The sequence below is a fragment of the Bombina bombina genome, chromosome 3 (genome assembly GCF_027579735.1).
Source record: "Bombina bombina isolate aBomBom1 chromosome 3, aBomBom1.pri, whole genome shotgun sequence".
Lineage (NCBI taxonomy): Eukaryota > Metazoa > Chordata > Amphibia > Anura > Bombinatoridae > Bombina > Bombina bombina.
Window position 1 is genome coordinate 626,785,998 of NC_069501.1, and position 13,390 is coordinate 626,799,387.

The window sequence follows — 13,390 nt, forward strand, 5'->3', positions numbered from 1 at the left end:
TCTCTACGTCCTAATCTTTCTTCTCATAAAGATCGTTTGTTGCTCATCTTATATGCTGTATGGGCCCTTAGATTTTTTCTACAGGCTACGAAGAACTTTGGTCAGTCTTCTGTATTATTGTTGCTTTCTGACATGAAGACCAGAAGGCTTCTGCCACTTTTCTTTCTCTCTGGTGGAGAAGTGTTTTTCGTAGGGTTTTTCAGACTGCTGGACAGCAGCTTCCTGTGAGACACGCCACTAGGGTGGTGTTTTTCTTCCTGGGCCTTCAAGGAATATGTCTTAGTAGTATGAATTTGTAAGGCGGTGACTTGGCTTTTCTTCTCTCACCTTTTTTAAAGTCTATAAATTTAATTCCTTTGTCTTGGATAAGGTTTCTTTTGGGTGAAAGAGTCTTTTCGGCATTGGTACCTTCTGTTTAGGTTACCTGTCTTGTCCCTCCCGTATCATCTGTGTCCTCTAGCTTGGGTATTGATTCCCAACAGTAATTAATGATGATTTGTGGACTCACCGTGTCATTAGAAAGAAAACAAAATTTATGCTTACCTGATAAATTTATTTATTTCTTGACATGGCGAGTCCACGGCCCTCCCTGTTTTTTAGACAGTTTTTTTTTATATAAACCTCGGGAACCTCTGCACCTTGTGTTATTTCCTTTCTCTCCTTTCCTTCGGTCGAATGACTGGGGGTTGTAAGAAGGAGAGTGATACTTAACAGCTTTGCTGTGGTGCTCTTTGCCGCCTTCTGCTGGCCAGGAGTTATATTCCCAACAGTAATTAATGATGATTTGTGGACTCACCATGTCAAGAAAGAAATAAATTTATCAGGTAAGCATACATTTTGTGTTTTTAATGCAAACTGTTTTTACTTAATTAGACCTTTTTTGGATATGCACAGATCTCAACATGTTTTATGGCACTTTAAATAACTGCTCGAGCGTGAACACAATGTTATCTATATTGGCCACACAAACTAGCAGTCTCCTGTTGTGAAAAGAAAATATAAAAGCATGTGATTAAGAGGCTGTCTGTAGTGGCTTAGAAACAAGCAGAAATTTAGAGGTTTAAATGTTATAAAGTATATTAATATTTCAATGTTAGTTGTGTAAGGCTGGGGAATGGGTAGTAAAGGCATTATCTATCGTTTAAAGGGACAGTCTACACTATTGTTTAAAAGGACCAGTAAATACATTAGATTTGCATACTCAACAAACGCGTGATAAAAAGACAATACACTAGCACTTAATCTGAACGTTAAATAAGTAGTAGATTTTTTTTCTGACAAATTTAAGTTACCGTATGTCTATTTCCACTCCTATATCATGTGAATTCTTGCACATGCTCAGTAAGAGCTGGTGACTCAAAAGATGTAAATATAAAAAGACTGTGCACATTTTGTTAATGGAAGTAAACTGTAAAGTTGTTTAAAATTGCTTTCTCTATCATGAAAGTTTAATTTTGACTTGAGTGTCCCTTTTAACTACTAGATTTAGCTTAACTTCCTTTCTCAGGGAAAGTTTTCTAAGCAAGTACCTTAACAGAAAAAAGGGGGGAGAGAACCCCTTAAGGACTGAAGTGTTATGTGTAAATTCGCCCACAAATTCCATGGAATTTTTAAATTTTTTGCTATCACTCCATTTAAATACAAAAAAGCCTTTACTAATAATAATTTTATGTCATGTTTAAAATCAGCCCAATTAAATAAAGTGGTCCAGCACTAAAATATAAATGTGCGGTTTGTATCCCATATTGAATTGAGTATAGTTTTATAATTCTGACTGGATTGAGCATGTAAAGTACTTTTGAACTAAGGGATTATGCAACTATAGGCTTGCTTCATTTTAAATACGTAGATGTATAAAATGAAGTGCTAATCTAAATATGTGATCATTAGGAATAAAAAGGGTGAGCTGTATAGCACAAATGTCTGATTATGCTGTCCTGGAAGGTCACTTAATTGCTGTATTTAAAATGTGTGTGTTTTTGATTGAAGCACATTAAAGCCTTTCTGTGCGTTTTATTGTTTTATTTTTGTTATATGTTATTTTTTTTATATTTCCCAACATATTAAGACATGGGTGTTCATAATTTATAATAAAAATTCTGCATCTTACTGAGGAATAGATATATAGCAGTAACACCAAGTTTCACAGAGTCCTATAGGTACTGATCTATGTTTCTCTTAGTCATCTTTGTAACGTCACTTTCTTTTATGTCTGATTCGTTGTCTCGATGTTCTTTTACTTTACTGTAGGTTCCTGTATAACAATGTAATTTATTTAGTATCAAAGTGGCTGGGATCAAATAGCTCTTAGAATTGTTATACTGGAGTAACCCCTCTCTTTCCAATCTGTTTAGCCATCCAGGATAAACTGGACCAGTTGATGTTCTGTTGGGAGGACATAAAAACTCGTGTAGAAGAGAGAGAAATGAAATTCCTTGATGTCCTTGAATTGGCAGAAAAGTTCTGGCTAGATATGGGTAGTCTAATAACAACCATCAAGGACACTCATGACATTGTCCATGATTTGGAGAGCCCTGGCATTGACCCATCAATGATTAAACAACAAATTGAAGCAGCAGATGTAAGTATATGGTGCATTATGTGACATCTCTTCAGTTTTTGATGGTTGAGCTGTAGAAAATACGTATGCATGTTTTTATTTTCAGACTATCAAAGAAGAGAGTGATGGACTCCATGAAGAGCTTGAGTTCATTCGAATCCTTGGAGCAGATCTTATTTTTGCTTGTGGAGAGACAGAAAAACCAGAAGTGAAAAAGAGCATTGATGAGGTGAGACTACAGCTCTTGGTGTATACTTAACACCATATATGTTTCTCTTATGTCCTCTGTTCAATAATTCCTCTCTCTGTTCTAATTCACTTTGTATTCTTCATTCTATACCCTTTGGTGATCATTTGTACGCACTAAAGAAATACTCATTTCTACAGTAGCTAATTATCTTAATTTCATTTTTTTTTTCTTGGTTAGATGAACAGTGCTTGGGAAAACTTGAAAAAAACATGGACAGAACGTCTGGAAAAATTGAGAGATGCAATGTCCAATTCAGTGCAATATCAAGACACCCTACAGGTAAATCATGCATTATGGTCTTTATTCCAGGACAACCTTGAGATATAAGCATCTAACAGCATTGTCCTCCTCTGATTGTAGGCTATGTTTGATTGGCTGGATAACGCCGTTATTAAATTGTGTGACATGCCTCCCATTGGAACTGACATTAGCACAGTTAAAGACCAGATCAATGAGATGAAGGTAATAATAACATAAGATTGATAGACGGGTTATTTCATGTGGCTTCTCTGAGGAGGAGGTTTTTTTTTTGTTTTAATTTTTCGGTGAAATTAAATTGTTTTGAGTTTATCAATCAAGATAAATTATGTAGTTGGAAGAAACATATTTTAGCCAATATTGTCCACAATATATGTGTGTATGTTCATGTGCTTTTGCTCAGGATTTATTGAAATTAAGAACGTTAATTATAATCAACATTTGATGAACATTTGCTTTTGTCATCGCTCTCTAGTCTTTATTTACTGGGTCTTTCTCATAGGAATTTAAAGTAGAGGTTTACCAGCAACAGATAGAAATGGAGAAGTTAAGTCACCAGGGAGAACTAATGCTTAAGAAAGCAATTGATGACACCGATCGGGACATTATCCAAGGACCTCTGACTGAGCTGAGACATCTTTGGGAGAATCTGGGAGAAAAAATTGCACATAGACAGGTAGCTATTAGAATACAACAATTAGACTTTATAATCCTCTATTGTGGTTACAAATGATTTACTCATTGTTGCTGACCTTTTTTCCGCAGCACAAGCTGGAAGCTGCTCTATTGGCCCTTGGTCAGTTCCAGCATGCACTGGCTGAACTGATGTCATGGCTGACGCACACAGAGGAGATGTTGGATGCTCAGAAACCCATCAGTGGAGACCCCAAGGTTATTGAAGTAGAGCTTGCAAAGCATCATGTGAGTATACAATTCCTTTTCATAGACATCATGTGATGTTAGGTCCATATGTTACAAATGTTTTGGCACAGCTAAAGGCAGTTTATCACTTACATTACAGAGGTAAGGTATCTGACACATACTCAAAGTACCTGATGTTTCTCTAGTTGATGCTAAGTTCTTTGTGTAATAACATGTTAGAAGCATTTTTGCAATAATAGTACATTTCAAAAATGATGATGTGCATTTCCAATTTAACTGTTGTGTCCTTTTAAGGAATTATTTCCTATTTACATTTAGTAAATACTCCACTGAAAACAAACCACTTGTAATAAACATTCTTGCTATTATCAAAATAAACATAGAAATAAAGAACACTTCACTGGGACTTAAAGGGACACTAAACCCAATTTTTGTGATTCATATAGAGCATGCAATTTTAAGCAACTTTCTCATTTACTCCTATTATCAAATGTTCTTTGTTCTCTTGCTATCTTTATTTAAAAAGCAGGGATGTAAAGCTTCCCATTTTAGATTCAGCACCCCAGATAGCCCTTGCTTATTGTTGGCTATATTTAGCCACCAGTAAGCAAGCGCAACCCAGGATATGAACAAAAAAATGGGCCGTCTCCTAAACTTTACATTCCTGCTTTTTAAATGAAGATAGCAAGAGAACAAAGAAAAATGGATAATATGAGTAAATTAGAAAGTTGCTTAAAATTGCATGCTCTATCTGAATCATTAAATAAAATAAAAATTGGGTTTAGTAATCCTTTAATACAAATGAGTCTCACATTCCTGCAGATTTGATTACATGGTACTCTGTAGTGTATAAGCTTATGCTGAGCTACACATGTTTATGGATGTTGTGAATGCACATTATGGTGTTTAACAGCTGTAAATTGTATTGATGTGAGCAGGTTTTAAAAAATGACGTACTAGCCCATGAAAGTACAGTGCACACAGTGAACAAAGCTGGGAACGAGCTGGTGGAGTCCAGTGCAGGAGATGATGCGAACAACTTAAGGACTCGTCTTTTAAAACTTAACCAGTTATGGGAATCTGTTCTTCAAAAAACAGAGGAACGGGAATATCAGCTGGATGTGGCTCTTCAGCAGGTAGGTGTTCTAGTGGATCCAGTTAAATGTAGTCTTATTTAACATCTGCATGAAATATAACTATACTACAGGGAACTGTGATGTTAATAATGAATATGACTCTGGTTCCATATTGCAGCATGTGTGGCAGCACTTGTCATGACAAATAATTTGTTTTTTATGTCATAATATATAGATCAGTTTCTCTGCTAGTTGCTGTATATATTGAATAAAAGCTCTCACAAGAGCCTGGGTGGAGGAGCTAGATTTGTTGGCTATTACTAAAAAGTAAGACTAATTATTGCCCTATTTTTTATTCTAGGCTCAGGGATTCTCTGGGGAGATTGAAGATTTCATCCAATGGCAGAGCAGAATAGAAAGCCAGCTATCAGCAACACGATCTACTGGTGGCCTGCCAGAGACTGCAAGGGAGCAGCTCCAGGCGCACATGGTAAGCGTATACATCAGTTTTTACCTATAGCTGCCCTCTAATCGTGTATATTTAGACTATATATATCTTTGTAATTATTATAATATGGATTATTTTGTCCACGGATATCTGCAGAGTATTAAAGGCCCACTAAACTTGGTTTCAAGTGAGATCACAGACATTTTAAAATCTTATTGAATTGCAGCTTTAGTATTTTGTCACTTGCATCTCAGATAACTGGTATGTGTATATATATATATATATTTATTTATTTTAATAATTATGCTTGTTTTGAATCTTTCTGGTGATTATTATACATGTAGTGAACTACCGTGTCAGTCTATTAAAGGGACAGCCTACACCAGAATGTTTATTGTTTAAAAAGATAGATATCTCTTTATTACCCATTCTCCAGTTTTCCATAGCCAACACAGTTATATTAATATGCATTTACCTCTGTGATTACCTTGTATCTAAGCCTCTACAGACTGCCCCCTTATTTTAGTTCTTTTGACAGACTTGCATTTTAGCCAATCAGTGCTGACTCCATTCAGATAAGAGGAGGCCTTCAAGGGCTAAAAAATTTGCATATGAGCCTCCTAGGTTTAGCTTTCAACTAAGAATACCAAGAGAACAAAGCAAAAGTTATACTAGAAGTACATTGTAAAGTTGTTAAATGGCATGCCCTATCTGAATAATGAAAGTTTATTTTTTACTAGACTGTCTCTAACGCTTCACTTTCCGTCCTTACAGTAGTGTTCTTACATAAAAGGAAGTAAATGTGTAATATTTGCAACTTTTAAATAGGAAGATAACTTATTTCAATAGCTTTATTGTTATGATGTAAACTTAAAAATAAGCACCACAGCATTGTACTCCCCCAAACAAGCAATATGGTCTCTGATTGGCTGTAATGCCACAAGACTCCAAACCAGAAACCAGAAATTGAGAATGAAGGGACTGGAGTGGGATCTTGGCATTGCATAAATCTAATTAAAAATATACCAGTCTTGACCACCTGAGTCAGGCCCCATTCACCTGATCTTTTTTTAATTTTTTTTAATTTTCTTTAATGAAAGCTGTGGACAGAAAGTCATTCTGAGGTTGTATTACCAGATTTATTAAAACTGTGCTTGTTCCATACTCCCTAGACAGGACAAAAAGCAAATTGTGCTTATACTTGCCAGCAATTAAAAAAAAAATATGCAAACTATTTTTACTTAATCAGCCCTTTTAGGATATGCATAGATCTCAACACGTTTTATGGCACTTTAACAACTAGCAATCATTAGTCTTATCCCATTCACTTATATGGATATAATACCCTGCCACTTTGGGTTGGTTTTTCTTGGTAATGACATGGTGAGTCCACGGTTCATCATCAATTACTGTTGGGAATATCAATCCTGGCCAGCAGGAGGAGGCAAAGAGCACCACAGCAGAGCTGTTAAATATCACTTCCCTTCCCATAAACCCGTCATTCTCTTTGCCTACGTTAAATGCAAGGAGGTGGTAAAGTTAAGGTGTTTGAAAGAAGATTCTTCAATCAAGATTTTATTATTTTGAAGCAGAGCAAGTTTGTTATGCTTCTTCCTGGGGTTTAGCCGTAGTCCATGTCAGTCTCTTCAGTAGAGCAATGCTGGCTTTTAAGCAATTGGGAACTTGTGGGGTATAATCCTCACTGCGCCTCCCAAATAGTTGTTGCTGCCGCCCTATCCTGAAAGCCTGATTAGGATTATTCGGTCTTTCCTAATCTTACCATGGGTCCATGTGAGAGAGATGACCTCTCATACCATGTGAGCTGCCCTGCTGCCGGGCAGATTGATCTTCAGGTAAGTGCCTAGTTTTGTTTTCTTATGGAGAATATGGCACTTTAGCGGTTAAGTCTGTTTTTGGGACGTTAAGCACTAATAATCCTATGTGGGGTTAATAGGATTTTAGTAGGCGGTGTCTGCAGGCACTGGGGACGTACAATCTTTTGGAGAGGCTCAAAATGTTCCGGTTTAATTCCGGACTTTGTGGAAAAGGAGAGACAGTTTGGTTTTTACCTTGTGCAACGGCTCTGTAGGCTCAGATTTAGTTAATGTTCCGGTTTAATTCTGGACTTATTCATTTTGGCTCCTAGCTTAAGCATAGGATATATAAGGGTGGAGAGTACTGTTTAAAATCACCTTTAATATGTGTTACGGCATTTTCTGGTTTTTATTGTCCTAGAGGTTCATGAAAAGCTTAGGTTTCTTATGGGAGCGGGTGATGCAAATTTTTTTATTAGATTAGAGACACGCTATTTTTGTGGAGTACATTTGTTCCCGCCCTCATCATCTTCTGGCGGATAAGCGCCATTTTTATTTCCAAACGGAACGATGTGTCTGAACATGGACACGCCTTCCTCTTGGTTCTCCGTCAGAACGGAGTTTGTTTTTCGAAGATACAATGTTTAGTTTTACTAGGATCTGTTTTTTTTATTATGTTAAGCTACTTTACCGTAGAAATGCCACTAGGAAAAATTTTAAAGCTGAAATTTTGCAGGCTGCCGATGTAATTTGGGCTAATAGTCCCAGAGGACAAGGTCTGGGGTACCTTTCAATAATCTGGTGGACTTTAGAAGGAGCTACAGATTTCAACATTTTATCTAATGTTTTTCAATCCCTTAATGTTGCAATAAAAATCCTGCATTTTATAAGTTTGTTTTTCTGCAGACTTAGTATTGTATCGCAAGTAGAGTTCTTGCCCACTAATGTTAGTGAGGCTACTCACTTAGTTATAAGTTGCTTCAACTTTTATGCAGCAAGTATATACCCTTTCGGAGGTATATAAGTCTCTTACAATCTTAAAGTGACAGTGTCATTTTAAATAATTATTTTCCAAGAGTTAAATTTTAATCTCATGTCTCTCTGAATGATACTGTTTAGGCTGTGCCACAGTTTTTTTCCTCAAACGTCCCAAGCCTTTGTATGGCGTCACATGCAGTGCCCTACGGTTCTTCTCAATCTCCTGGAGGAGTTATTTGCTTGCAGAATTGTCTGCCCCCAGGTATCTTCGTGTATCTGTGGCATTTTCTGTTTTTCCTATTTTAAAGGGAAATCGCAAAAGGAACATTAACGAATCAGATAGTAAGGTTTCTGCGCCGCTTACTGCTACACATATTGCCCCTCCTATAGTGAATGAGGAGGATAGTCGGTAGCATCTGAGGGTTAAAGCTCAGATTCGGTCAGTATAATTCCTTCATTTGGCGCTGAAGTAGTTCTCTTCAGAATCAAGCCTGGACTCCTTTGTGTATTATTAGGAGGTTGGCTTCTAGATTGACCTCGGCTCCCCTGTTGTTGTCAATCCTCAGAATCTAGTAAATTTAATATATACTGGGATTCAGCTGTAAAGATTTTTCCTGTGCACGACTGTGCTAGGAGAATTTTCTTCCCTTCTCCTGTCAGTAATAAGCTGTCTCCTTTAAATTTCATGGCACATGATGCTTAAAGTAACAGGGGTCCTTCCTTCATCCAAATATCGTTTCTCTGAGGCTGACTGCTTGGAGATTGTTCGCTTGGTTTTAGCTAAACATGGGTTTTTGGAATCGGTTATTGAGACCGATTCAGATTCATAAGCCTATCACTAAAAAGATTCTATAAGATGTGGCAGGATCCCATGGCTCTTATTTTTTCTCCAGGAGGGTCTTGAGTAGGGGTTATCTGTTGGTACCCTCAAGAGTCGGTTTCGTCTCTTTCTATTTGGCTACTCAAGCGTCTGGCAGATGTACCGGATGTCCAATCCTTTTATCAGGTCCTGGTTCGAATCAGGACTGTGTCTGAGTTAGTTGTTCCCTTGGAGTCTTACCTTTGTTCTTAAAGCTTTTCTTCGGGTTCTGTTTAAGTCTAGGCTTTCCAAAGATATTTAATTGTTATCTTGGAAAGTTTGTTTATTCTGCTCGGGGGGTTTCAGTACTCTCAGCTTGCAGTTTGGTTTTCCTTAGCTCGTATTTCTGGCAGATAAGGCAGTTCTTCATTCCAAGTTTGGGTTTTCTTCCTAAGGTTGTGTCGGACAGAGATTTTAATCAAGAACTGGTTGTTCCTTCTTCCTGTCCTAAGCCTTTTTCTCATAAGGAACGTCTGTTGCACAACTTAGATGTTGTGCGAGCTCTTAAATTTATTTACAGCCTACAAAGGTCTTTTGTCAGTCCTCTGGATTGTTTGTGGTTTTCTGGATAGTCATAAAGGCCAGAAAGTTTCTGCCACTTCTTTCTCTCTAGTTGAGAAGTGTTAGTCGTAGAACTCAGGAGCCTGCTGGAGAGCAGCCTCCTGATCGAATTACTGTTCACTCCACTAGGGCGGTGTTTTCGTCTTGGGCCTTCAAGAAATAGGTTTATGTAGAACAGATCTGTATGGCGACCTTACTTGGCCTTCCTTGCTCATTTTTTCTAAAGTCTATTAATTTGGTTCTTTTGCCTCGGCTGAGGTTTCTTTTGGATGTCCCTCCCATATCATCTTTGTCCTCTAGCTTGGGTATTGATTCCCAACAGTAATTGATAATAAACCGTGGACTCATCGTGTCATTAGAAAAAAAAAAGAAATTTATGCTTACCTGATAAATTTCTTTCTTTCTTGAGTCCACGGCCCTCCCTGTTTTTCAGACAGGGTTTTTTATATAAACCCCAGGCACCTCTGCACCTTGTGTTATTTCCTTTCTCTCCTTTTCCTTCGGTCGAATGACTGGGGTTTGTGGGAAGGGAAGTGATATTTAACAGCTCTGCTGTGGTGCTTTTTGCCTCCTCCTGCTGGCCAGGAGTGATATTCCCAACAGTAATTGATGATGATCCGTGGACTCACCGTGTCAAGAAAGAAAGAAATTTATCAGGTAAGCATAAATTTTCTTTTTCTTCTCCCAAAGAGTACAAGAGTAAGGGGCCTGTCTGATGCTGTTTGACAAGTATGATTTTATTAGAATGATGCAAAAACTACATGTGTGCGCTTTGAAAAATATAGGCGCCGTTACATTATAGTCGGTTGACCGGTAGTCATGCATTTGTATCCCTTGTTTAAAAAGAATATGCACGTATCCTACACTAGCGGTGGCGGCTGGTGAATTTTTAAGATGGTGGTGCACAAGACCCCACCCCTCAAATGGCCCCACCCATTTACATGTCTAAGCATATAAATATAACTTTTTTAATTTATTGATATACAAATCTGGGGCATTTATTATGGACTTTTAAATAAAAAATCTGCTGTTGCAGGCAGCACAGCTCAACACTAGCAGCTGCACTTGGGGTTAAAGGCTGGGCATAAAACACATTCTTCTTTCTGCATCTCCTCTCTACTTTTTATCTTGAACTATCACACACACTACTCTGTCTCCTCTCACTGCCCTGTTATTTAGGATATTGCAGCTGTCAGCGTTCTGCCGGCACACAGTCCAGTGAGAGGAGGCAAGATGAGAATGTGTGATAGTTCAAGAAAAAAAGTATTTTTTGTAGCAGAGAGAGGAGGTGCAGAAAGAAAAATTTATTTTGTGCCCAGCCTTTAACCCCTAGCACAGCTGCTAGCGTTGAGCTGCGTTCAGTAGGGGAAACTCACTGGTTCTGCAGCTTAGCTTTAAGTACACGGTCAGTGCCCACGCCCAGGGCCGCCACTAGAAATTTTGGGGCCCCTGACTAAACCATTGGCTGCCCCCCCACCCCCCGCGCACACAGGTCACACGCTGCAGTGCAGAGTCTGTAACTTCTGGGGCCTACTTCTGCTACTTGAAATTTTGCACTGCATGGGAAGTAAAATTACCATCATTCCGTGCACAAACTAAAGTGTGAAGGCAGCTGCAGCAATACATTACATTATCATAGTTGGCAACATTTAAAAAAAATAAAAAAAATCTACCTAATCATAGGTGTGTGCAGCATATTGCATTAGGGTTTGCAGTGCACCCCCTGTATTTCTACCCTATATATCTATCTATCTAGAGAGAGATTAGTGTGAAATATATTATTTACAAAGAGGATTAGATAAATCACATTAAATGTATTTAATATTTAAAAGGTAGGACACATGTTCAAAATGTAGGAGCTAGGTAGTTTTCAGGGTATGTATATACATTTTATATAAATATGGAAGAAGCTATACTGCATAAAACATAACAAATGCTTAAAACAATACCACTAATACTACAAATGAACATGGTATCATTTTAACACCCAATTTGACATACAGTACATGTTAACAACCAATGTAGACACATAGCATTTTTTTGTTAGCCAAGTAGTTAAACAATTGTTTCTTCTGATAGCATAAGTAACTTGAACTACTTTACAGGGAAGAATGATTTACAACCTGTCCCTGCCTTTCACACAGCATATTTTCTACACACATTTAAAAAACATACAAACAAAAAACCAAACTGAAATATATATACACTTTTCTAGCTCAAAGCTAAAGCAACTCTGACACTGTTTTTTTTAATAAATTATTTTAGCTACATTTAGAAGGGAGCACCTTTAACTGCTATGCTCACTTTGAATCATCTATACCTGGTGTTTGTTTTCCTGAAACTGACCAGTCTTGCAACCCCCCCCCCCCCTATTCCTTTCCCCACTGTTTTACCAAAGGAATGCAATGAAAATAGGGAGGTCAAGAGCCAGTAAAAAGGTAGACTGGAGAGACTGCTATTGGTCCCTACCTGTCATTCTGTCACGGAACAGCAGTGGAGAGAGGGAGTATTAACAGCATGAGTCGCATGACCTCCGTGTTGGAAGCCCAGCCCCCAGTGCAATCTTGATCTGCAAGCATAGACACAAATCACAGATCTGCGTGCTGAATCTCAGTGAAAAGCATTATAGAGAGAAGTGCAGCTGTTACCCATGTACTTCTCCCTAGCTACAACATTTTACTAAATGCTATGGACATCTGTTATAGACACCTTGAGTGCATGAAATAATCAAACCCTGAGGGCACACAAGTATTATAAGCAGCACACTCACCCACCCGATTCCTCACTGCACATTGAGTTGTTCCCACCAAAGCCAGAGCGCAGGTCTGCCTGCATACAGCATGCGATCAGTGTGATGAGGCCAGAAAATGAGCAGGCAGTGAAAAGGCGGTGCCAGAAGTTCATTTGAAAAGCAGCACTGTTTCAATGTGAAGTCATTCATTTTGTTTTTACCTGCACAATCCACGATTCCTCTCAGCTCACCCCTAAATGCCCCTGGCTTAGTGACTACTTAAACCCGTGCGCACATCTATGATGACAGTCATACGCATATTATGGGAATAATAAAGCTGGCAGCTGGAGACTGCTTTGTGCCCCTGATTACACTAGGCCCCTGAATGGAGTCACCCTGACCCTGTCACCCCCTGATGGTCGCCCTGCTCACCCCACCAACTTCCAACTTGGCCAGCCAAGGTCACTGAGACTCTGCAAAATATGCTTATCTCAGCAATGAGATTTTGCGCCGTTGAGTGGGAGGAGCCTCATCAAGCTGCAGCGTCATCACGTGACTGTAGTGATGCACCACCTCTCTGCTCAATCACACTGTCTATCGCACAGGCTGAACTGTGCGATTAAGACAGTATAGGGATGGGTTGGGAGGCAGAGCAGGCTGCAGGCAAATCTAGTGAGAGCACTATATAATGAAAGGCATCAGGCTAACCGCACGTGCGGTTAAATAATAAAATTAAAGATAAACATTTTGTTATTTATTTTTTTAAAGACATTGGCTTTTATTTTTTGGGGCTATAAATAAAATATAATTTTTCCAATAGTTTTTTTCTTTTCCCTTCATTTGGGCTGGGGATCACGTGCGGCTGTGAACATATGGAGGAGCCTCCACTGTACACTAGTGGGTGCTAGCTGCTGGTTGGTGCCTTCACACATTTGTATCTTGATTGGCTAACTTGATGTGTTCTGCTAGCTAT

At 38.5% G+C, this 13,390-nt stretch overlaps 1 protein-coding gene across 6 annotated transcripts in view; it reads left to right on the forward strand.

Moving 5' to 3' along the window:
- Positions 1-13,390, forward strand: part of MACF1 (microtubule actin crosslinking factor 1) — a 413,635-nt gene that overhangs the window by 274,952 nt on the left and 125,293 nt on the right. For all 6 annotated transcript variants that reach the window (XM_053707285.1, XM_053707286.1, XM_053707290.1 and 3 more), the window contains 8 exons: positions 2,355-2,581; positions 2,667-2,789; positions 2,988-3,089; positions 3,171-3,272; positions 3,571-3,744; positions 3,834-3,989; positions 4,889-5,086; positions 5,388-5,516. In XM_053707285.1, the coding sequence (XP_053563260.1) occupies positions 2,355-2,581; positions 2,667-2,789; positions 2,988-3,089; positions 3,171-3,272; positions 3,571-3,744; positions 3,834-3,989; positions 4,889-5,086; positions 5,388-5,516 (1,211 nt within the window). The remainder of the gene's footprint in view (positions 1-2,354; positions 2,582-2,666; positions 2,790-2,987; positions 3,090-3,170; positions 3,273-3,570; positions 3,745-3,833; positions 3,990-4,888; positions 5,087-5,387; positions 5,517-13,390) is intronic.